This window comes from Zonotrichia leucophrys, chromosome 1A, assembly GCF_028769735.1.
Source record: "Zonotrichia leucophrys gambelii isolate GWCS_2022_RI chromosome 1A, RI_Zleu_2.0, whole genome shotgun sequence".
Taxonomy (NCBI): Eukaryota; Metazoa; Chordata; class Aves; order Passeriformes; family Passerellidae; genus Zonotrichia; species Zonotrichia leucophrys.
The window spans coordinates 35,305,204-35,326,427 of NC_088170.1; the positions used below are offsets into that span (position 1 = coordinate 35,305,204).

Below are 21,224 nucleotides of genomic sequence, written 5' to 3' on the forward strand. Positions count from 1 at the left end.
AGCTAGAAGTGGGAAGCTTACATGAAAACCCTAAGTTTATGCAAAAATAGAGCGTTAAACATTTTTATTTCATAATAATTTGAAAAACAAATATTCTTTGTAGGTATGAATATCAGTGGCCAGTGTAAATATTTGAATATTTTTATGTAAACTTATCAGTGCAAATATTTGCAATGTATCAGAGTGTATATTTGCTAATCACTTCTTTTCTTTAAAACCATAATCAGATCGACAATACATAAAGGACAGAGATTCTGTGGAAAGGCTTCAAGAACCACTGCTGGATATTCTACAAAAAGTCTGCAAACTTCACCACCCAGATAACCCTCAACACTTTGCATGCCTTCTGGGCCGTCTCACAGAATTACGGACATTTAACCATCACCACGCAGAGATGCTGATGTCATGGAGAGTGAATGATCACAAATTCACACCTCTCCTCTGTGAGATCTGGGATGTGCAGTGACGGATGCTTCTTTATTTTATTTTAGGAGAATTATCTTTTTAAAGGACCACATAGCACTTACTCTCATAGAGAAGTTCCCACGGTGCATTATATTTTCTTTACTTCATTTTTATAGAAACATGCCATGGATTCATAAAAGTCATTTTGTCCACTATACACAGAATATTGTATAGCTATCAGACTCTCACATGTGAGTATAACTTTTTCTGTATTTATACCCCTTGACCAGAAAGAGCCCACCAGCTCTTCAGAGGAACACAATTACTTCCTGCTGCAATTAAACTGATTGCAGTAACTGTTCCTCTGTAAAGAAATGGGGAAATTTAAGTTTCCATTCATAATTTTTCATTGCAGTGTTTTTTTGTTCTTTACCTCTGACAAAGAATATATTCCAGATTGTTACAGTAATAAACCAGCTGAAATGGTTAATGTCATAGTCATTTGCTGTTCAACTCTGAAATGTGTTCATGTTAAGGTGTGCAAGATGTTAGTTCTTCACAAAATGAAAAATTATGTAATGGAGAAAAACCACATACACACAAAAACTCTTTTAATGATATAACATGTAACTTCCATTGCATTATTATTTCGAAGTAAAAATTATAGAGTATCTTTACTTTGTGAAAGTCCGTCACATGTTATTTTACTTTATTATTTTGACTGCTGGTGTTTAATAGCTCTCAAAAATGCCATCGGCAGCACCCGTGGGACAGGTAAGGGTACCTGGACGCTGTGCGCGGAGGTGCGGGTGCCGCCGGGGTGGGGGGACTCTTGGTGCCGGGCTCCGCTCCCAGCGACGGGGGCAGCGCTGTGCCGAGCGCTGCGGGCAGAACGCCGGCTGCCCTTCGGCTCCAGCGCCCGGGGCTGCAGGCGGGCCGTGTCCCAGCCCGGAGGCGATGTCCCAGCCCGGGGCCGTGTCCCAGCCCGGAGGCGATGTCCCAGCCCCAGGCCGTGTCCCAGCCCGGGGGCCGTGTCTCAGCTCGGAGGCGATGTCCCAGCCCCGGGCCGTGTCCCAGCCCGGGGGCCGTGTCCCAGCCCGGGTCCCGTGTCCCAGCCCGTGGCCGCTGTCCCGGGAGAGGGGCGGTGCTGCGGCTCAGGGCCAGGTGCGGCGGGAGCGGCCCCGCCCCCGGCGCCGATTGGCGCTTTCGAAAGGAGCGGCCGGCGCGGCGGCGCCCGCTGCGCTGTGAGAGCACGGAACAGCCCGGCACGGGACGGCACGGCACGGCACGGCAAAGCACGGCGCGGCAGAACGGTGGGTGTGACAGCAGCCCGCACCGGGGGGTGGCGGCGGCCCGGCCCCTGCCCGCGGGGGAGGTGCGGGGGGCTGAGGGGCCGGGCGGGCAGCGGGGCGCTGAGGCGGAGCCCCGCTCTCCGTGGTGCCCCGGGCGCGCAGCTCCGGAGCGGCGGCACCGGGGGGTCGGGAGCTGCAGGGACAGCGCTGAGAGTCCCGCGTGTCGGGAAGCTCCGGCAGAGCCCGGTGCTGGGCGGAGCCGATCGCTGCCACCGGCGCGGTCACACGTCCAGCGGCAGCCGTGCCTCCAGCGTCTCAGTCAAGGGTGTCGGAAGGGAAGTGCCTCGAAACTTACCCTGGGGAAGAGAGAGGGGAGAGTTTCTGCATAACCGCCTTCAAACCAGTGTCTCCTCCCTACGCAGGCGTTTGAGGATCCAGTGCTGTTTCTGTAGGAAATTTGCCCCAGTGCTCTTGGCTAAAACACTCATTCATTTTGCTTAATAAGCCGGAAAGCGTCTGGCTCCTTTCTTTGCCCAAAAGCTGGCCGTGTTCCAGGGATGCTGTGTGTCACCTTTGGCATAGTATCAGATCAAGACATGGGGAAAAGTACATGTATTCCTTTGGGAGCTATAAGGCCCAACTGGCCCATGCATTTGAAATTGTACCAGGTGGATCTTTCAGAATAATACACGATTCTGTATTTAAGTCGTAATTAACTACTCCTGACTGTGTCCAGCCAGCAGCCTGCTAAATGGGCACCGAAAAATGCTTTGCTGGAAGAAGTGTGGGTTAGAAATGGGAGGGAGAGAAGAACTTGCCTGTGTGTGTGAGGGAGCAGCCGGGGCAGTGTGTCTGGTGTTAACCAGCCTCTGCCCAAACTGGATGCTCCTGTGGGAAAGCAGCCGTCTGCATGTCTCCTGCGGAGATGGCGGCTGCTGAGATGAAGTGCTCCTCCCTGATTTCAAGTGGGTTTCTCTGCTCTGACAGGTGTACCCGGGCCCTTTGTTGCCATTTGGTAGGGGAGAGCGTGCTCGCTGCCTCTGCTTGTGTGCGCTCCATGGACAGGTGTGGAGAGGCAGTCTCTGGGGAGAACAGTCAGCGTGCCTTAATGTGAGGAGTTGGTTGCCACCTTAAAGCCCATCACCTCGGACTGACCAGTCTGGTTCTTTCTCTTTCGTGCCTCTGAGGCCTCCCCAGGGAAGCAGAGCTCCTGCTGACTCAGCAATGCAACAAAAAGGCTCTGAAATTGCTGTAGTGATGGAGTAGCGCTCCGTTCAGTCTCTTGTGCCTACCCCTTTTCTTTTCCACGTTGGTAGATGTGTCTGTAAAAAAAATCTTGACTATCCTGTAGTATGTTTCTGCAGATACAGACATGACAGCTTCTTTCATTTCGGTCTGTTTATAAACATGAGTTTTGGTAGGCGCTGTCAAGACTAAGCCGGTTGCTCTGGGTTAGACTGTTGTGACTACCTTTGGGTGTTGATGGAGTAGAAGATGATGTTATATATCCTAAATATAGGGTGAAGATGTGGAAGCGTTTCTACCCAAGTGTTTTCTTAATGAGCCTGTTAACAGAAGGCAGTTTAATGAGCCTGTGAATCCCTTTAGGTTCCACTTAAGCTAGGTCAATGGCTGCTTCATCGATGCTTTAGCTATCTGTAGAGTTGTGGATTTTGTTTGCTTGTTTGTTTACATGTAAACTGTCCAGTCAAGTAAAATGGGATTTGGACTCGGTTCATCTTGGGCTACAGAAAGGGTTGTAATTAGTGTAGCACATCCTGCTGGTTGGGGCCCCCTGAGTGATCCATACATCCTGATACAGCTGATCCTAAGCAGGCTATCTCATGGAGTATCTAAGAGTGTGTGTTAACACCCTGAAGTATTTGTGTTAAGTGCTTTAGTATTTGCTGACTCTGCTGTTTCTCAGAGTGTCTGGGGGCAAAGTGCTGAGCATCTCTGTGGGGAGCAGAGGCAAACTGTGGTCTCACAAGTCTGTGTGGGTCATCTCCAGGGTGTGTCTGCACCCCCTTTCCTGAGGAATGCCTGTCCCTATGCCGCATGTCAATAGGTAGGGATGTTTTTCTCATCTCTCTTACCTGGTGTTGATCCATAGCTCTAGTTCTTCACTGGAGGTTTGGCCCTCAACCAGCTGAAAGCAATTCTTGCCTCTCCTAGTATATAATTTGTGGTTGACCACCTGTCTCCCAGTAAATCAGTGTCTCTCTATTGATCCAGCTACAAGGTGTGGCTAGGTGACAGCTCCTCTCCTTCTGTCCCACAGAGCCATTGGCAGCAGAAGTACCAGCAAAAAAGAGGGGTTTTCTGAAAGTGGGGTTGATGGGGGATCTCTGTGCTTACTGAGCTTGGAACTGGGCTCGTTGCCCCCTGGTTGGGAAAAGCTCACGTTTCTGGTGTTTTCCTTGTCTAAAGGGGTGAAGCAGGGAGGGGAAAACAGGGAAGAAACAGCACCAGAAACAGTAGGAGGAAGGAGAAGAATTATTAAAAGAATTGTTTCTACTGTGATGGGCTTATTCAGTCCCAAGGGACCTTGAGGGTATCAAGGTCTGCCTGGAAATGAGAATGGCATGGCCTGAAGCTGTGCGGGGGATGTGTTACAGTGTACTTTTATTCTGAGCTCCTTTCTTTCACAAACTTCAGTGTCTGAACACCAAATGCCTGTTGAATGAGAGCTGATAAAACTGGCGTGTTTAGAAACTGATGCAGTCCAATCTGGAGCAGCCAAAATTCAGTATCAGATACTTACTTCATTCATTATGTACAGCTTTTTGATGCAGGGAACCCAACTGGTTTTAGAAGAAGTCAGATTTGGTTATGACTCTGCCTGGTACTGCAGTATTCACCTCACCACAGCACCTTCTGCACACTTACAGGCAGACTACTTGAAGGTGGCAGATCTGGGTCTTCTCATCCTGTGCCTCTCACAGTAAGTGATAAGGCTACATTGATCTGTATTCCCTGCAATCTCTGAGCTGAACAGTTTGGCATCTGAAAATGGGCAATTGTTACTGTATTACTTTTCAGCTCAAAATTCATGTGCTGTAGCTCACATCATCAGAGGGGGTTTTTGTTGAGTGTTTTTCAGATGCCCTGATAATAAGTGAAGCCTTTTGGCTTTCTAGGGAGCTCTGACATATGGGCTTACAAATTAACTTGTTTTAGAAGATCAGGCTCTTGAAGTTGAAGTGCCACAATTTTCCTCAATCTCCTATTTTCCTTTTTTTTGGCAAGACTAGTTTTTGTTAGGCATGCCACAAAACTGCAGATGCTGAGCATTCCTGTGATAGCTGCAGTGTGAATATTTTGCTTTGTTCATGTTTTGAGTGCTCCCTGTGAATTAGGCTGTCTTTTGTTTTCCCTTGGCAGTTAATATGCTAGAGCTCTTGTTAGCCTATATGGAACTCCTTATTTTAATGAGACCAGCTTCTCTACTGGCTGTTCTGCTGTTGTTTTATTTATTTTTTTTTAATCAATGAAGCCTCTTATTGAGCTTCTCTAAGGACAATAGCTTTCTTATGCCAAAGGAAAACGTATTCCCCTGGACAAAGCTGTGGGAAGCATAACATGCTCATTAGTAATGCTTGGTATATACCCTTCCCTTCCCTTGTTCATTCATAGAAGGAAAAATGACATCAAGGAGTGGATGTCTCTTTCTTTTTTTTTTTTTTTTTTTTTTCCTTCCCTAGAAATAAAAGGAAGGGGAAAGATATCACTGGAGTGTCTCTGATAAGGTCTGAGAAGTGCTAGCAGTCCTGGTACAAGGAAGTGTCTTCACCTGAAACCAAACTGGTTGCTCATTTGCCAGTCGTAGAGGTAAGTATTTTGAAATGCCTGATACGTGTGGTCCCACGTAGTCTGTGAGGTTTAAAGCAGTGGGAAGGAGCAAGGTGGAGAAACTGACACCATTCTGCTTTCTATGTAGGATGAAAGGTGAGAACTTTTACAAGATTTGTGTTTTCTGTCATGAGCTGTTCAGTCTTTTGTCATAGGAAGGCCAGGTTGTGCAGGAGAGAAGATGCCATCTACATACAAAGCCTAAATATCTGGGACAGGAGAGGAAAAATACTTAATTTTAAATTAAAACAGATGAATTAAAAATGTCTGATAATGTCTGCAATCTGGTTTTCAGCTGAATCAGTAAGATAAAATTTTATTGCAGCTATTGAGTAACAGAGCAAATGAGTAGTTTTTAACAGGTCTCAAGACGCAGATAGGAACTTTTTGACACTGTAAAATACCACTGGAACTGATTATGGAGAAATAGCCTCAGTACACATGCATGCAGCTAACCTGGCAATGCTGCACATCTTTAGTCCTGGAGCCTCCAAGGAAAGACTTAGTAATCTTTAGCCCAGTGTAGAGCTTGTGCTGCGTTGGATTTTCCCATGGTTGAAAGTATTGCTGGAAAATACAGTGTGGGTTTCAGGAGAGAAAGAGACTGGATTGTATCTAAAGTTCCCTTAATGTTCCTTTTGCCAGGGATTTGTACTGATAACTATGTTGCTGCAATAGTTTGCAGCATTCTGTTGAAAACTTAGTGCATGCGTACTGCCTGCAAAGTCACAATTGCAACAGAGATTTATAAAAATATTGATTTCTCTCACTTGTCTATGCTAGAACTTTATGACCTTTAAGATCCCTTCCAACCCACACCGTTCTAAGATTCTGTTAGAGAAGATCTTATTTGTCAAAATTATTTCGTTTCAAGGTTTTCATGGTATTCCAAGTATTTAATGTAAACTCAGGATGCATGTATCTGTCTGCACACATGTATGAGATGCACTTGTGATAACTTGGAAGGAAAAATCAGAGCAAACAGTGTTAAATCCAAGAATGCTTTGAATGTGCATTATTCTTTGACAAAATAAATGTCATACAGTTCCTAAAAATCTTGCCAACTTTGGAGCATTGTTTGTGCATACAAAGTTAGTTGCTACTTTTGTTGTAATAACTGCACTTTTATCTAAGGGCAGAGAGCTGAAGTTGACTGAATACTGGATCAAAACTTCAGCTACTAAGATATTTCCCTCTTTCTCCTTCCCTTCCAATTAGGCTCATTCTTATTTTTCCAAAACAGCATTGATGTGTTTTTCCTCAGGATTTTTGTGAAAGCAGGAGAGACTGTAATAAAAATCTCTTATTTTTCCCCAGGAGGAGAAACTAATGTAAAGCAGGTGACCATGCAGAATGCAGTTCAGGTAAATGCCTTTTGAAGTGTTTAAATCCTGAATACATGTATAATACTTTTTAATACAAAAGTCTACCCTGAAGAAGATAAAATACTATATTCCCCAGTTACCTCTGATTAAAAAAAAGCCGTGGTTTTCCCCTTTTACAAGAAGCAATGTGACAAGGATAACCCACTGTTATTTATCAGATAGATGACCCATTCACTTCTTAATGCTGTTAGCTAAGCTTTTGAAGTCAAAGCCTGAGATTGAAATATTTCCATCATGGTTAAGAAGTGCTTTTTTAGTAACCTTTTATTGTAATTAATCACTTAAGTATAAATAAATAAATGTATTTTACATACACACTGACCTGAAGGAAACTAGTTAAGAATACCAGAAAGATTCTGGTATTATTCAGTTAAAAATTATTCAGAAAAAAATCTGGAAATTTTTCTTCAAAAATTTCAGTGTGGTCCTTTTCTTGAAGTGTAAGTTACCTTTCATTTACAAGATATACAGTTCTGAAGAGAATTGCTAAGTATTTGTGTTCAAGAAATGTGTTACTTCCTTGCATGGAAACATTTCCTCTTTTAATGCTGTAATTTTTAATGATCTGAGCACAAAATGCCTCTGAAACATTTGATTAAGAAATCAGTAGTAAATTATATGATAATTTGCAGATTTCGTGACTTAAAATGTGCTGAGTTTAAAAAACCCGAAGCATTTAATGCATGTTGTCTTTATTCTGTATTCAGGCAAGTATGTAATTTTAAATCCAAGGCAGTCAAGAGAAGGAATGCAGAGTATATTGATGCAGGAGTTACTAACAGGAGCAGAACCATTCGGTTGCTCTGCAGGTTTGCTATATCTGTTGAAAGGGAAGTGAACACTCTTTGAATAGTAGTTCTTCAGGCTAATTCAGAAGCACAAGTTTTTGTTATCTGACTGCAAATATTGGAGCCTCCTGTCCTCAGCTTACTGGAACCCTCTGCAGGTGTGGTTTGGTGACGAGCTTCCCTTGAGTCCCCGAAGTCCCCTGACTCCGAGGCACGGGCCGGGTCTGGCAGACGTGTGCCTCTATGACCAATGGATATCTGTGAGGCACGAGGCCACTTTGGTGCCCATGCAGGAAGATCTCTCCATTTGGCTGTCTGGCTTGCTGGGTGAGCTTAAAAATAAATCACTCTCTCATGAATTTCAAAGCACTTCCAATGTTCTAGTCAGCACTGACGTGTAATGTCTATAGTACTGTTAAGAGCTGGTGTATTTAAGTTTGAATGGCTGGGAGAATTGCATTAAAATATATGCTTTGATTTCAGTTTTATTAGCTGCCACCTCTTAAGGGTTGCACAATTAATAATTCTAATTTATATTTATGAATCTTGTTAGTCTAATTGAAATCTAATTAATCTTTTATTTTATTTTACTTGTATATTTCTTCTATTTTTCAGTCTTTAACACTGGAATGCTGTTTGATTTGCCTCTAAGTTCATATGAAACTTCTTTACCTTCATGGAGTAACTTTATTATTGACCTTCTTTTTCTTAAAGGAATGGAAGTCAAAGCAGAGCAACTGCTAGAAGAACTTGATAATGGGGTACTGCTTTGCCAATTGATTGATGTTCTTCAAAACACAGTTGAAAAATGTTGCAGCACAAATAACTTAAGGGTGAGTTTTATAATGATTTTTTTAAAATATAAAGTCCTAAATCTCAAGTAGTAGTTACAGGAAAAGCAGGTGAGTGAGGCTTCCCAAAGAAGTTTTTTGTATGCTGTGTATCCAGAGACTGATTAACAACAACGTGGCTTTATAGATGGATAAACTCATCCAATAAATTGCTTTCTTTGTTAATCACATCCTAAGGTCTTTACTAGGTTTTTGGTTTGTTTTCAGTAAAAATCTTGCCAGAGGAGGACCTAGTCCAAGTCTGGAGTTTGTCCCCCTGACGCCAGTGTGGTTGTTCAGTAAAAATCTTGCCAGAGGAGGACCTAGTCCAAGTCTGGAGTTTGTCCCCCTGACGCCAGTGTGGTTGTTACTAAGATATCCATTGGCACTTGGTGATATGTTTTATGCCAGAAAGTGATGGCTGAACTCAGGTGTGCAGATCAGCCATAAAAGTATCCAGACCTGCAGATGGGCTTCAGTGTTTCCATTGAGAGGCAATGCTTAGTTGAAATGTGAATCTCAAGAAGTCTCTGTTACTTTGGAGTACAAAGTAAGGACTGTTCACTCAGTGACTATTCACCATGATAAAGTAGAATGCCTTCTATGTTAGTGTAGCTTTTTTCGTGGAATACATAGTGAGGTGAACACAAAATAGTTACAACTGTTTCTGTACTCTGAATTTAGGGTGTATTTTCCTTTGAAAATATGCTTTGAAATCTGTTGGCATTGTTGATGTGTACAATGTACTTTTTGTTTTCTTCCCTTGCCAGAATTTTCCTATGAGAAAAGTTCCATGCAAGAAGGATGCTCCATCAGGATCTTTTTTTGCCAGAGATAATACAGCCAACTTTCTTAACTGGTGTAGAGCCATTGGAGTTGATGAGACATACCTCTTTGAATCTGAAGGCTTAGGTAGCTCTCTCTTTTTGTTAAATTTACTTTGATCTCTGTGTGAATCACTGCCTGGTCAGGGAGATGCCTTGTTACAGACTTTTGAACTTTTTCTCTTGACTCTGCATGTGTCGTGCAAGCTCTTATTTATTTTAAGGCAGTGTCCGAGTACAAGCATTGAAAAATCAGTTCAGTGACTAATATAACTTGCAAGCTTTTGCAAACTTCTGAAAGTTACTGTGTGGGACGAAGTGGGGACTGAGAGCTGTGTTTTTCTTCAGTAAAAAGAACCACTGAGAAATAGGAGAAAAGTGTCGTTTCACTTTCTGTGTGTGGGAAGACCACAGGGCCATGGAGTCAACTCACAATAAGATCCTTTATTTGGTATTACAGCTCATTTTTCTTGAAAAAATCCCTCAGAATAATACATTCAAGATGGTTGAATTTGGTAACAGCATCAGGGCATTATGTCTGAAGTGGCAACAGCCTGTTATTAATTAACATTTACTTCAGGACACATTACTCCTAAACCATTTGTATTTTCCCATTTATAAGATAGTTATAAAAATAAATATTACCTACCAAGAGTATGCCTGCCCCAGTGCACAACCGGTGCTGTACAGCATCTTCTAGACTGGTACGATGGAATAAATTTTTTTTGACGGCCAGTTACGAGGATTGTACTTTCATCACATAATAAATAAGGAAATGCTCTTCTACCAGCTATTATGTCAGTAAAAATTAATTAATACAAGACTTTCTATGGCAAGCCAAATTCTGTTTTTTGTTGTTTGGCTTTTTTTTTTTTTTTTTTTGGTAAGAAAAATATCTGCCTGTCAGCAGACTAGCAAAAAACTGAGAACTATCTTTGTTTTCAGTAATTGTATGAAATTGTCATAGTATTTACTGTATTTTGAAGTCTTTGTTCCATTAATGCTATTAATTAGCATTAGTATTAATTAAATGCTATTTACATACTGGCTGGACTGCCCATGCATCTCTACTGGATAAGTCATCTTTTAAAATAGTTGAGAAAACTCCATCATTTACATATTTAATTTTGATTAACTAGTGAGTGTATCTTTCTTCAGTACCAGGAAATACAGAGTAGAACTGAGTTACAAGAATATTTTAATTTTTTTTTAGTTCCTTGTATGAATTGTATTGCTTAAACATGTTAGTTCCTGTAAGTGGACAGGTAACTAGAACCTGTTTAAGCAGACATGATTTCCTAGTGCTGTGGCTTTCACTCATTGCAAAGAAGTGTTTTGAAGTCTGTAACTCTTGACACAAGCTTGCTTTGTGGCATAAATATCTTCTGTGAGCCTTTTTGGCAGCTGAAATGAGCAGACTTGCAGCCTCCTAGATGAAACATTCTTTCCACTGATGTTTTTCATCAGTCTTTCAAGCCATTCTTCATGAATGAAACAGGGGAATGATAAGTTGACAACTTCTTTTTCCCATCAGGGACATATAGCAGCACCTCCTGAAGAGTATAGATGATTGGGAATGAAATAAATCAAGAGGCTGCAGAGACAGCAGAAATGAAGAGTAGGCATTGTGGGGTGCCCTTTGACATCAAGCCAAAACAAATGTCTTGATCTTTGCTAGGGGTATATTTGGATTTTTCCCTTTTGGACTCAAGCAAATTAAAACACTTTTGTTACAGCTGGCAAATTCACACACACACATGCACATACACTAAAAAAGAGATTAATTGGCCTCTAAAAGTAGCTTTGAGATTATGGCTTTTTCAACTTTCTGTTCTAGATTTACCCTTCATAATCAGATCTTTTAAAAAGCAGACTTAGAAACTGGAGTAGATGATGTAAACATCATCAGAAAATCTGACTTCATACTTGGACTATACTTTAGGAAATACTTTTAAAGCAAAGGCACTTCAAATATCAAATTGATATCAGAGGGATATTGGATTTCATCTGTAAAGATAGAGCTGGAACTTTTGAAGCAGTGATAAGAAAAGATCTGTTGCTTACTGAACTGGTAACAGTCACCCAGATTGTTCTTTCCCAGCAGAGGTTTAAAACCACTCAGGCTGACTGGCTGTGTAGCCATCCACTTGTGAGCTGGGGCCCTTGCAGTGTATCTTCTTGTGGATAATAACCTCCAGAGTGCATGTACCTAGCTGTGTCTGTAGGCATGAGCATGAACAGATCTGTGTATTTTCCTTTTTGTCATTTTTTAAGTGCTCTTCATCTTTAAGGCTGTGATATTGCATTTGGGAGTAGGGAATGGGAAGTGTTCACGTCTCTTTCTTTCCTGTCCTCATCAAAAAATGAGATTATAAAACACATTTCTCTTAGGAGGAAGAGTGTTTTCAGGAGTGCCAGGATGGGTTTAAAGATTTTATGGAATAGAAAATTAGAGTTGTAAAGCATGTAGTGCATTGTCAATGATAATGTACCTTGCCTCTGGGTAGGATCATGGGAAATTTATAGTCCTGCATACCTCATCTTCCCTTTTCTTGGCTGTACCTAATTGCATAGGCCTCCTGCAATAAATATGAACTATAACTCCTTTTTATTCGCTTCCCTTTTAGTGTTGCACAAGGATCCAAGACAAGTGTATCTTTGTCTGCTGGAAATTGGGCGCATTGTATCCGGGTAGGTGATCCACACATGCTCCCAACAAGAAATTGAAGGACACATCCTACTAAGTAAAAGCTAAGACAAAGTTAGGACATTATTTGCAGCTGTCAAGTGATGTTAATTCTGTGCAAAAAGTAATGAGTAGCTTTTCTAGGACCTTCGTACAATAAGAATGTTTTTTTCAAATATTTATTGGACTCTTTCCTTGGAGAGGTGCTGTACCATGCTGGTTTCTATAGCTGTGTTTAAGTTATACATTCATCCTATAGATAATGTGTACCTCTTGGAACAGCTCACTGGGCATTAAGTACAATTCTAAGGGTTTCAATTTTTCAGCTTTTTGCAAGGTATCTCTTTATTCTCTAAATGTAGACTTAATTTATGTCTAGTGCAGAGCTGGAAGCTTTAAGATAATCTATCTAAATTGGATGTGACCTCAACTGTATAGTTTTGGCAGTACTTTTACTGTATCCTCTGGTAACACCAAGGTTACCTTAGGAAGGGCTTCTGCTAGAAACTCAGAGATGCTCCTTCTTTTAGATTATCAAGGCAATTACTCCTCTGATTGATTCAGATGTCCTTGTCTGTCGAGCCATTATAATTTTACAAGTTTGTTTTCATTTGTTTCTTTTTGTTTTTTTAATAAATTAGTAATTAAACACTCTGCTTTGGTCTTTGAGGTATGGAGTTGAACCTCCTGTACTTGTAAAACTAGAGAAGGAAATTGAGCTAGAAGAAACCCTGCTGATGACCTCTGGGCCACCATCACCTCTTAGCACACCAAAGTCATGTTGTCACCATGGGGAGCTACATGAGGCAGTAAGTGCTACTTGCTTAGTGGGATATAGGCTTTAATTTAAACTCTTCGTTTTGAACTTGTATGATCTGTCTCAGTATGGACAGGCTGGTTTTCATCTAATATGTGTGAGCCTCTTCAAACAGAAGGCTATGCCCCTCTTTTAATCAATTTTGTTTTTGTTTTGTTTTGAAAATATAACTAAAATGCTGTTCTATATGTTTTGGAATGCATAGAACCTACATTGATTTCCTTTCCCCTCTTCCTTTTCCTTGCTTCTTTGAGTATAAGAAATGATCTCATTCAATTTTTCTGGTGTCAATGTTCTATGACTGCAGTTAATGTTGCTCTTCAATTTGATCTTTCCATAAAACTTCATCAGGTGTTAAAGTAGGCTTTGATGAAAGTCTTTTGAAAGAAAAGTTTTAAATCACACTTCTGTAGCTGTACCAATTGGAAATGAATATGTATCCAGAAAAGGAAATTATTTGTACAGCTTGTAAACTGGTCCAGAGGAAATGATGAACAATTTTCCTATTCTGCTTAAAAATTCATTTGTTTTAAAGGTCCTCTGTGTTGTAATGTAAAAATTCTGTTTCTTTGGGAATGTCAGCCACCAGATTCACTTTCTCTGGAAACTCACTATTTTGACTTCTTGGCAATAGTCTCACCCTTCCAATTTGTTGCATTTCTCAGTGGCTCTTAGAGGCAGATCTCCTCTAACCCAGCATTTCTTTGGGGACTCCTTTTCCCCTTTTTTCAGTTGTTTCCTTCTTGGGTCTTCCATCTTAATAGAAGATTAACTCAATAGATGGTTAAACTTGTGCTTCTGTCAAAATACTGATAAATGCTTTCAATATAATAACTAGGTAAAACATATAGCAGAAGATCCTCCCTGCAGTTGTTCCCATCGATTTTCAATTGAATATTTGTCAGAGGGACGTTATAGGCTGGGAGATAAAATACTCTTCATACGAGTAAGTAGTTTTTAAGAACTCCAATTTATATTTATTTTGGGGAGTGCAATGCTTTTAAGTGAAATACCTCATTTTTATGGAGTTGTTTTAGAATTGCAGAATTATTTAGGTTGGGACAACTTGACATTCGATCCCTTATTCTAAATAGGTGTAATTACTCCATTCTTTAGGTCTTTGATCCACAAACATTGATTTTTACAACCACACTAAACTAAGATAATGTTTCTCTGTGGTGTCTCTAAAATTTCAGTAATGACTTGCAACATAAATAAGGAAAATGCCATAGAATATCCTGAGAATGTTGCTTGTTCAAAACCTAGATTCTTGGGGTTTATAATTTGCGGGGTTGTTTAGTACTCTTGTCAGCAATCATAAGAGTTTGTGTTGCAAGGACATAATTTAAATTCAACCCATGCCCAGAACTATGCATACTAAACAAAGATTCTTACAGAATGGTTTAAAAGTCTTCTGTAAAGATTTTTCCATTATTTCCTGACACAGAATTACTACCTATGCAGGTGAAGCTATCTGATAAAATAATTGGGAAGCAAAATCCTTGTTTATCACGGAATTTCTATTTTGAAATGTTTCTCTGTAAGAAAGGAAGTGCTATTTTTAGTCAGTTTCAATAGGTGGCAATGTAAGATGAAGAAAAATAAAACAAGCTAAGAATTTCTCTTGTTCTTCTGTTCCTCTTCCCCATTCTCAGATGCTACATGGCAAGCATGTGATGGTACGTGTTGGTGGAGGCTGGGACACTCTTCAAGGTTTTCTGCTCAAATATGATCCATGCCGAGTGCTTCAGTTTGCAACTCTGGAACAAAAAATCCTGGCATTTCAGAAAGGGGTCACCAGTGACAGTGTCCCCAGCTTGTCAGCTAGAAATCAGGAGCCTCCTCTTATGAATCCAATGTCAGCTGTCAATATGTTTCAAAAGCAGCCATCAAAACCTCCTGCTCCTGTTTTAGGTCTTGGGGCCAGTGCCAAGAAGGCTTTAGCTAAACGTCCTCAGTCCCCTGCCCTGGCATCACCCAGAGTGACCCCATCTTCCACTGCCAAGTCATCCACAGTCAGGTCCAAATTACAAGGGTCCTCAGCAACAGGTGTGCAGTCTCCTTTCAAACCTGGCACCTCAAAGAAACTGGAGTCTCCTGCGTGCAACTCACCTTCTGCTCCTTCACAGCCTGGAAGCAAAAGTTCTTCACGTGCAGGAGCAAGGACAGCTCCTGCTCCCTCTGAAACGTTGCGCAAACGTATTCGGTCCCCTGATGCTACCAAGGGGAAATTTGCCCTTCCTCAGGGCTCCCCAGCACCAGCGCTCCATCGTGCCCCCTCGCCCTCTAAAAAACAACCATCTCTTTTGTCTGGGACAGCTGGAACAGCCACTTCAAAGCAGAAGTGTGTCCCTGCGAAATGCAGACCTGTATCTGTCACTAAAACCAAGGTGAATTCAGCTGCTCCCAGGGCTGCTCGGCCGCCGGTTACAAATCTGCGCACTGTTGCCAAGTTTGCACATTCCCAGCAACTCCTTGCAAAACCTCCTGAAAACGATATTCAAATCTCAGGTGCAGGGTCTCAGCATCCTCTGAGAGCCCCACAAACAACTTCTCACCTAGCAAGAAACTTGAAAACTGCTTCTGAGCTAAAACTTTCCGCTTCTGCACCTTCCCTTGCCGCTAGCAAAGCATCAAAGTCACCACCTCCATTGTTAGCTACAAGCAAAAATGTGTCATCAGCTGGCAGCAAGCAGCCAAATGGCACTAATCCCCCTCAGGTTGGAGCCTCTTTATCCAAACCTGCTGAACGCACACCTTTGTCTGTTGTACGGCTTCCTCAAACTTCAGCCAAAGCAGCAGTGACCAAAAAGCCAGCACAGCCTTCCACAAAAGGTCAGCATTCAACCAAAAACTTGCAAACAAACAAAAACTTGGCCCCAGCAGCCAAGAAGGCACTTCCAAAGGAGCAGACATGTAACAAAGGAACACCTGGTGCATCAAAAGTTCCTCTTATGAAGAGCGGGCAAGATGATCACTATTTTGTTATGACAGGGACTAAAAAGCCCAGAAAGTAAACTAATTTGTTACTTTCTGTGGAAGTCCCTGTCTTGTTCAAAAGGGTCTCTTGTGACTGCTACACTGAGGTCAAGGAAAAAAAGCTAAATAACACTACGTTTAATATGAAATATTAGGTATAACATGCCTTTTGCTGCCTAACTTACTGTAAGAACTGTGTTTATTTTGCGGTTTAGAAACTTCTATTTGGATATGCTTAGAAGTGAGCTTACTTGCTGTGTGGCGCTGTGAAATGGCAAATATCCTTGATCTGCTGCAAAAAAGTGTGGGAGAGGAAAGGGGAATTAAGGCTGATGCTTTTGCAGCAGAACTCTGGTGGTTCTGGCACATCTGCATTGAGGTGTGTGGCAAGTAACAGAGCTGTGCACCAGCTGTAAAATGTCTAATACCTCAAACAAAAATGTGGGTTTGGTTCACTGGTATCCCTGAACCCAGTCTAGGTCACATGTTTTAGAAAGAGAAGAATTTTCTAGTCCTATTTAGATTTGACAGATGCTGTTATGAGTGTTCATTGTGGCCCCCTGTATGCCTTAAAGTGGATTCAGCTCACTTGGAAGTGGAGCTTGGTTTGGTTTAAATTGGACACCAATAATCATGGCCTTGATTGCTCACTTTCATTGTGCCTTAGCCTCTCAAATTCAGAACAGAACTCTCCAGTGAGCAATGCTACCTTTAAAACCCTGGGCAGATAACCTTGCTTAGTCCATATTCAAATCTGACTAGCTTTCTTAGAAAGCTCTTGCTGCGTAGAGGGATGTTTCTGAGTTCTAGGGCAGATACTTGACCCTGGGCTGGAGCCCCACATCAGCTCCTGCTCCTGGGTTGGAGCCCCAAAACAGCTCCTGCTGCAGCAGCACTGAGCTGCAAGCACTGACCTGTTCTAGCAGAGCTTTACTGCTCTGCAGGAGTGGCCTTTGCATGTAAGACTGAATTGCCAAATACTTTTCTCAGTGCTACAGGTTAATTTTTGTTGGCACTCTGGTCTGCAGGGGCCTTTCTTGTTTTGTTTGTGGACACCTCTTTCCTGGCTCTCCTGTATCACTCTGGAGGTGAGAAATAGTTTCCCAAAGAGGAATATAGCCTGCATTTGCCTTTAAACATCTTAAAGTGCCAGAAAGCTATGCACTGTTTATACCCAGCTCCTGAAGTCTTTCAGTGAGTTAAACATCCTTGGTGCTCAACACCTTTACCCTTGGGGAGTGAGCTTCATGGTAGATTGAGAACTACTGTCTTTGGGAGTAGTGCTGTTTGGGTTATTGTGGGGTTAATGAACACTTGTCCCTCCAGACTCTGAGGAGCTCTGAAGGTCTCTGAAGACACACTGGTGTTTTCCGCAGGCCATCACTTCTGCCCTCCATTCCCAGTCTATTTATGGGCAGGAGTGGATGTCACTGCCATCAAAGCTCCTGCATGGTGGAGCTGGGAAGTCTTTTAAAAAGGAGAAGAATTCCATGGAATATATAGTTTCTGTTGTTAAGGGGCTTTATTTTAATTGGTTTGTAGTATTTTTTTTTTCTGGGACTAGAGTAAGCAAACATCGTAAACTGAGTTCTCATGCGATCGATGTGGCAGAGTCATAGAGCTGCTTTTCTGAGCACCTTGTTAGCTTATTTTATTTATTTTATGATTCTATTTATGCATATCTACTGTACAGTACTGCTCACAACCTGCTGGGAGTAAGCAGTAGATGCCAGTATCCAAACTGTAGGAGGAAAAGAGATCTGTTTTGATAACATGGACACAAGTCCCACAGGGTCCCATACAAAGTTGTATGTTTGGGGAAGGCCTTGGGCTTGCTTGTTTTAAATGTATGCTGGTCAAAGCCACTGCTGCAGTGTTAGGCAGAGCATTGACTATAGTGGTTTCCTGTCAGGTTTGATAAATCTGGCACATGGCTTCATGTGCTGAAAGCATTTTACAGTAGATGACTTGCTGTTTATTTTTGGGCTTCCAAATGGTGAGTTACATGCGATATATCTCATGCAGATTAGCTGAGTTCTTGGGGTTTTCTTTCTGTAATGGGTCTGGACGAGATGGAGTTAACTTTCTTCATAGCATCCCCTATGGGGCTGTGTGTTCGATTAAAATCTAAGCCCATGTTGATAACGTGCTGTTATTTGGCTGTTATTTGGGCTGTTGCTGAACAACCCTTCCAGGGTCAAGTCTTTCTTTTTCCTGCTCTGACCCCCACAGCAGGAGATTGAGAGTGACATGGCTGGGAACTGGCCAACCTGAACTGGCCAAAGGGCTGTTCCATATCATAAAGCATCACCTCAACAATAAAAAGAAGGAAGGGGTAGAGAAAGAAGGGTGTGCAGGTTGTGTGGCTTCTAACGTGGCTGTTTGCCAGCTGGCTGGGCATCAGTGTGTCTGTGGGAGTAGTGAAGGATTGCCTTTGCATCACTTGGTGGTTTACTTTTCATATTTTTTCTTCATTCATTAAACTCTTTATCCCAGCCAGTGAGTTTTGCTTTTGCTGCTCCACTCTGTTTATCTTGCTGTGGGTGGAGGAGAGATAAGGAGAGTGAGGGGTGGGCACAGGTACTTGGCTTCTGAGTGGGGTCAACCCGCAGCACCTTTTAAACCATTTATAAAGTTCTTAGCATCAATTTAAACACTGAGGCTCTTGGATCATGGTGTCAGGCAACTTCTGCCTTTCTGAACTACAGAGAAAATTAAGCAAATGGCTTCGTCTTTGTCATATATAATGTCATGCAATAAACTGAATTTTAAAGTTCAAAATTGAAGTAAAAATGCATAAACTGTTACAGTTGAAACCTTAATAAGCTAATCTAAAGTTACACATGTGTAGACTTGTTTGGTTTTATTATAAAAGTAAAGTATTTGAGTGTGATCCAACTTCTGTGGGAATTGTTGTCCCCAACTGCATAGTCATGTAACCTGAGGTGAGCCGAGAATAAAGTGTAACAAAGTACCTCCTAATGGAAATGGATACTATTTTTACAATGATTGTTGCCAAATAGCAGTCTAATCTTCAATTTATATTACCTTTTATGAGGGAAAGATAATTTGGAGTGATAATCTGACTGAATTCTCCATGTGATATCAATGTCCTCTGTATGAGTACTTATTTAAAATAAACATACACTGCACCTTTTTATTTGCACACGTTTCTTCTCCTGACATCTTTTTGCAGGGAGGGAAAAAGAATGCATTTCAGAAAGCTCATGTTTTCCCTCTGCCACCACATAAATAGTAGATTCCATCTCTGGCATAAATAGCTGAGTCTAATCCATTGCTTTGTTTGGAGTTCAAGACATTTTCACTCTGACCCTGTTGTCAGTATGACTAATTGTGGGGAAGGGGCATCCTCATCTAGGAATGAGCCTAAATGTGTTTGTAGCTCAACTTGAAATATAAAGCATCTGTGTGCCATATTTTCCCTGCTTATATCTTGTCAACAGAAGATCTCTCTGTCTGTTTCCATTAATGACAGAAATTTAATTAGTTTTTTTGGGTGGAGAATTGGATGTTCTCACTGGAACCACCTAATTAACTTTTTTCCCCTTTCCCTATTCTATTTTTTTTAAACTCTTTTAAAGCCTGCCTTTGTCTGCTGTTCCAAAGTGTCTTCAGTTCCTGGCAGTGTGGTGCTGGTGCCTAATCACACAGACTGACCCTTCCACTTCAGCTGTGTCTAGTAAGAATGTGCAAGTGGCATCTACCATCCTTGTTCTACAGGACCAAGCTCTGCATAGGTGTTAGTTGCAGCTGTTTTTTTAAAGAGATGCTGTTACAGCTGGCCCATAAAATGCAAAGGCAGTCCAAGATTTTCTCAGGTAAGTATCCTAACCCTAGTTTACATATCCTAATCATATCTATCTATCTACCTGGTAAATTTCAGGGCAGTTTTCTTTCTAAAATTTGAAGCACCCATAACTTTGAACATTAAACTAGGCAGCTCCTTTTCTTTTTCCCAACAGGGAAAATGAAATCTGTTAGGTGAGTGAGTTCTATGGGGTCATCTGGTATCTGGTAATTTTCTAGAAACTACTCTGACAATGTAAACCACTTTCTGGAAATGCACAGACAAAACTTTTCTCTTTGATTCAAATAAAACCTTTAGCTAGCAAAATCCAGATTTGGCATGAAATAAGTAATGCAAGAGACATTTAATGCTGTTAAGACCCTTTCATTTCGTGCACGTACATTCTTGAAGACTTCCTTTTCATTGTTTTTTAAAAGCCAAAATTGAAGATACTTCCTTAATAAAAGTTTTGAAAAATTAAATTGTCTGAAATGTGGATAAGTTCAACACTTATACCTTTCTGATATTTTAATAAAAAATAAAGCGTTAAAAGCATGTGCTCACAGTTCAGATCTAGCTAGCCAGCAATCCCCATTAACTGAGAAATGAACTTTCAGGTGTGTCACTTGGTGGGAGTGCCAGCAGTGGACAACTTTCTACTTGGGGAGGGGTACTGATGTCTAAAGCAAAGCTATTATGGCATTTTGTGTGAAGTATTTTGTTCCAGATGGAAGAAAACCCTTACAGGATGGGAGCAGCTGGCCATTTCTCCAAAGAATGTAGCTAGGCAGAAAGTATTGACAGATTTGTTGTGCTAAGAGTTTTTAGAAGGTAAGATTGCAGCGCAGAACTTTGATGTAAAATTGGCCTATAGTGCTGAGTCAGAAAGTACTGTGCAAAGCTGAGGTCCTATTAAACAAAGCCAAACTTGCCTGCTTCCTCAAGCACCCTGTTAGGATATTCACTGAGGAAAAATGGAATATATCAGTGTTTGTCAAAATACTCAGACAGGGCACCTCATAAGAACCATGTTAAAGTCAGTTACATGCATCTTAACAGTGAAAGCTTATACTTTACCTCTTGTGTTTTAAAATAAAAGTAATTGTTGAAATTCAGGTTGAGAATCTTCTAATTTGCTGAACTTTTATTTAAGCATTATTATTATTTACTTTTTTGAAGCACTGCTGCTGTAACAAAAAGTGCCTTGTAGCAGAACCTATATTCCCAGAAGAACAGAAATAATTACTGTGATGTGTCATCCTGATGAACAATATGCTGCTTCATAGCTTTTTTTCCTTTTTGCTGAATACACTGCTCTGTAGACACCTGTGAAATAAAACTAAAATAAATTGCTTTTACTGTGTACACATTGCAGCATTCACCCTTGAAGTACCGTGATGTTATTTATTGCTGCATCCAAAAAAAAGAGCAGCAAAATGAGTTTATTTAAAAATCAAACTAAATATCTTTGTCTGGATTTATAGCCCTGGAATTAAGCTCCAGTATAATACATTAGATTTGGGAGGTTTTTCCGACTACACAATTGTATAGTCGGGAT

At 41.3% G+C, this 21,224-nt stretch overlaps 2 protein-coding genes across 4 annotated transcripts in view; both read left to right on the plus strand.

Annotated features, from left to right (window-relative positions):
* The window catches only part of NR1H4 (nuclear receptor subfamily 1 group H member 4), a 30,838-nt gene extending 29,750 nt beyond the window's left edge, over positions 1-1,088 (plus strand). The window contains exon 9 of the mRNA XM_064731669.1: positions 228-1,088. Coding sequence (XP_064587739.1) covers positions 228-466 — 239 coding nt within the window. The 3' untranslated portion in view covers positions 467-1,088. The remainder of the gene's footprint in view (positions 1-227) is intronic.
* Positions 1,089-1,658: 570 nt separating this feature from the next.
* GAS2L3 (growth arrest specific 2 like 3) lies at positions 1,659-20,027 on the plus strand. 3 transcript variants are annotated; one of them, XM_064702151.1, is made up of 12 exons: positions 1,661-1,718; positions 4,480-4,641; positions 5,402-5,528; positions 6,867-6,913; positions 7,881-8,049; positions 8,437-8,555; positions 9,323-9,464; positions 12,004-12,067; positions 12,733-12,871; positions 13,718-13,825; positions 14,535-15,714; positions 19,461-20,027. In XM_064702151.1, exons 4-12 carry the CDS (start codon positions 6,896-6,898, stop codon positions 19,520-19,522), a joined length of 2,001 nt encoding a protein of 666 aa, XP_064558221.1. In that variant the 5' UTR covers positions 1,661-1,718; positions 4,480-4,641; positions 5,402-5,528; positions 6,867-6,895; the 3' UTR covers positions 19,523-20,027. The 3 variants fall into 3 exon arrangements, with proteins under 3 accessions (XP_064558220.1, XP_064558221.1, XP_064558219.1); XM_064702150.1 differs by lacking the exon at positions 19,461-20,027 and having other exon boundaries at positions 1,659-1,718; positions 4,589-4,641; positions 14,535-19,178; XM_064702149.1 differs by lacking the exon at positions 19,461-20,027 and having other exon boundaries at positions 14,535-19,178.
* The last annotated feature ends 1,197 nt before the right edge of the window (positions 20,028-21,224 follow it).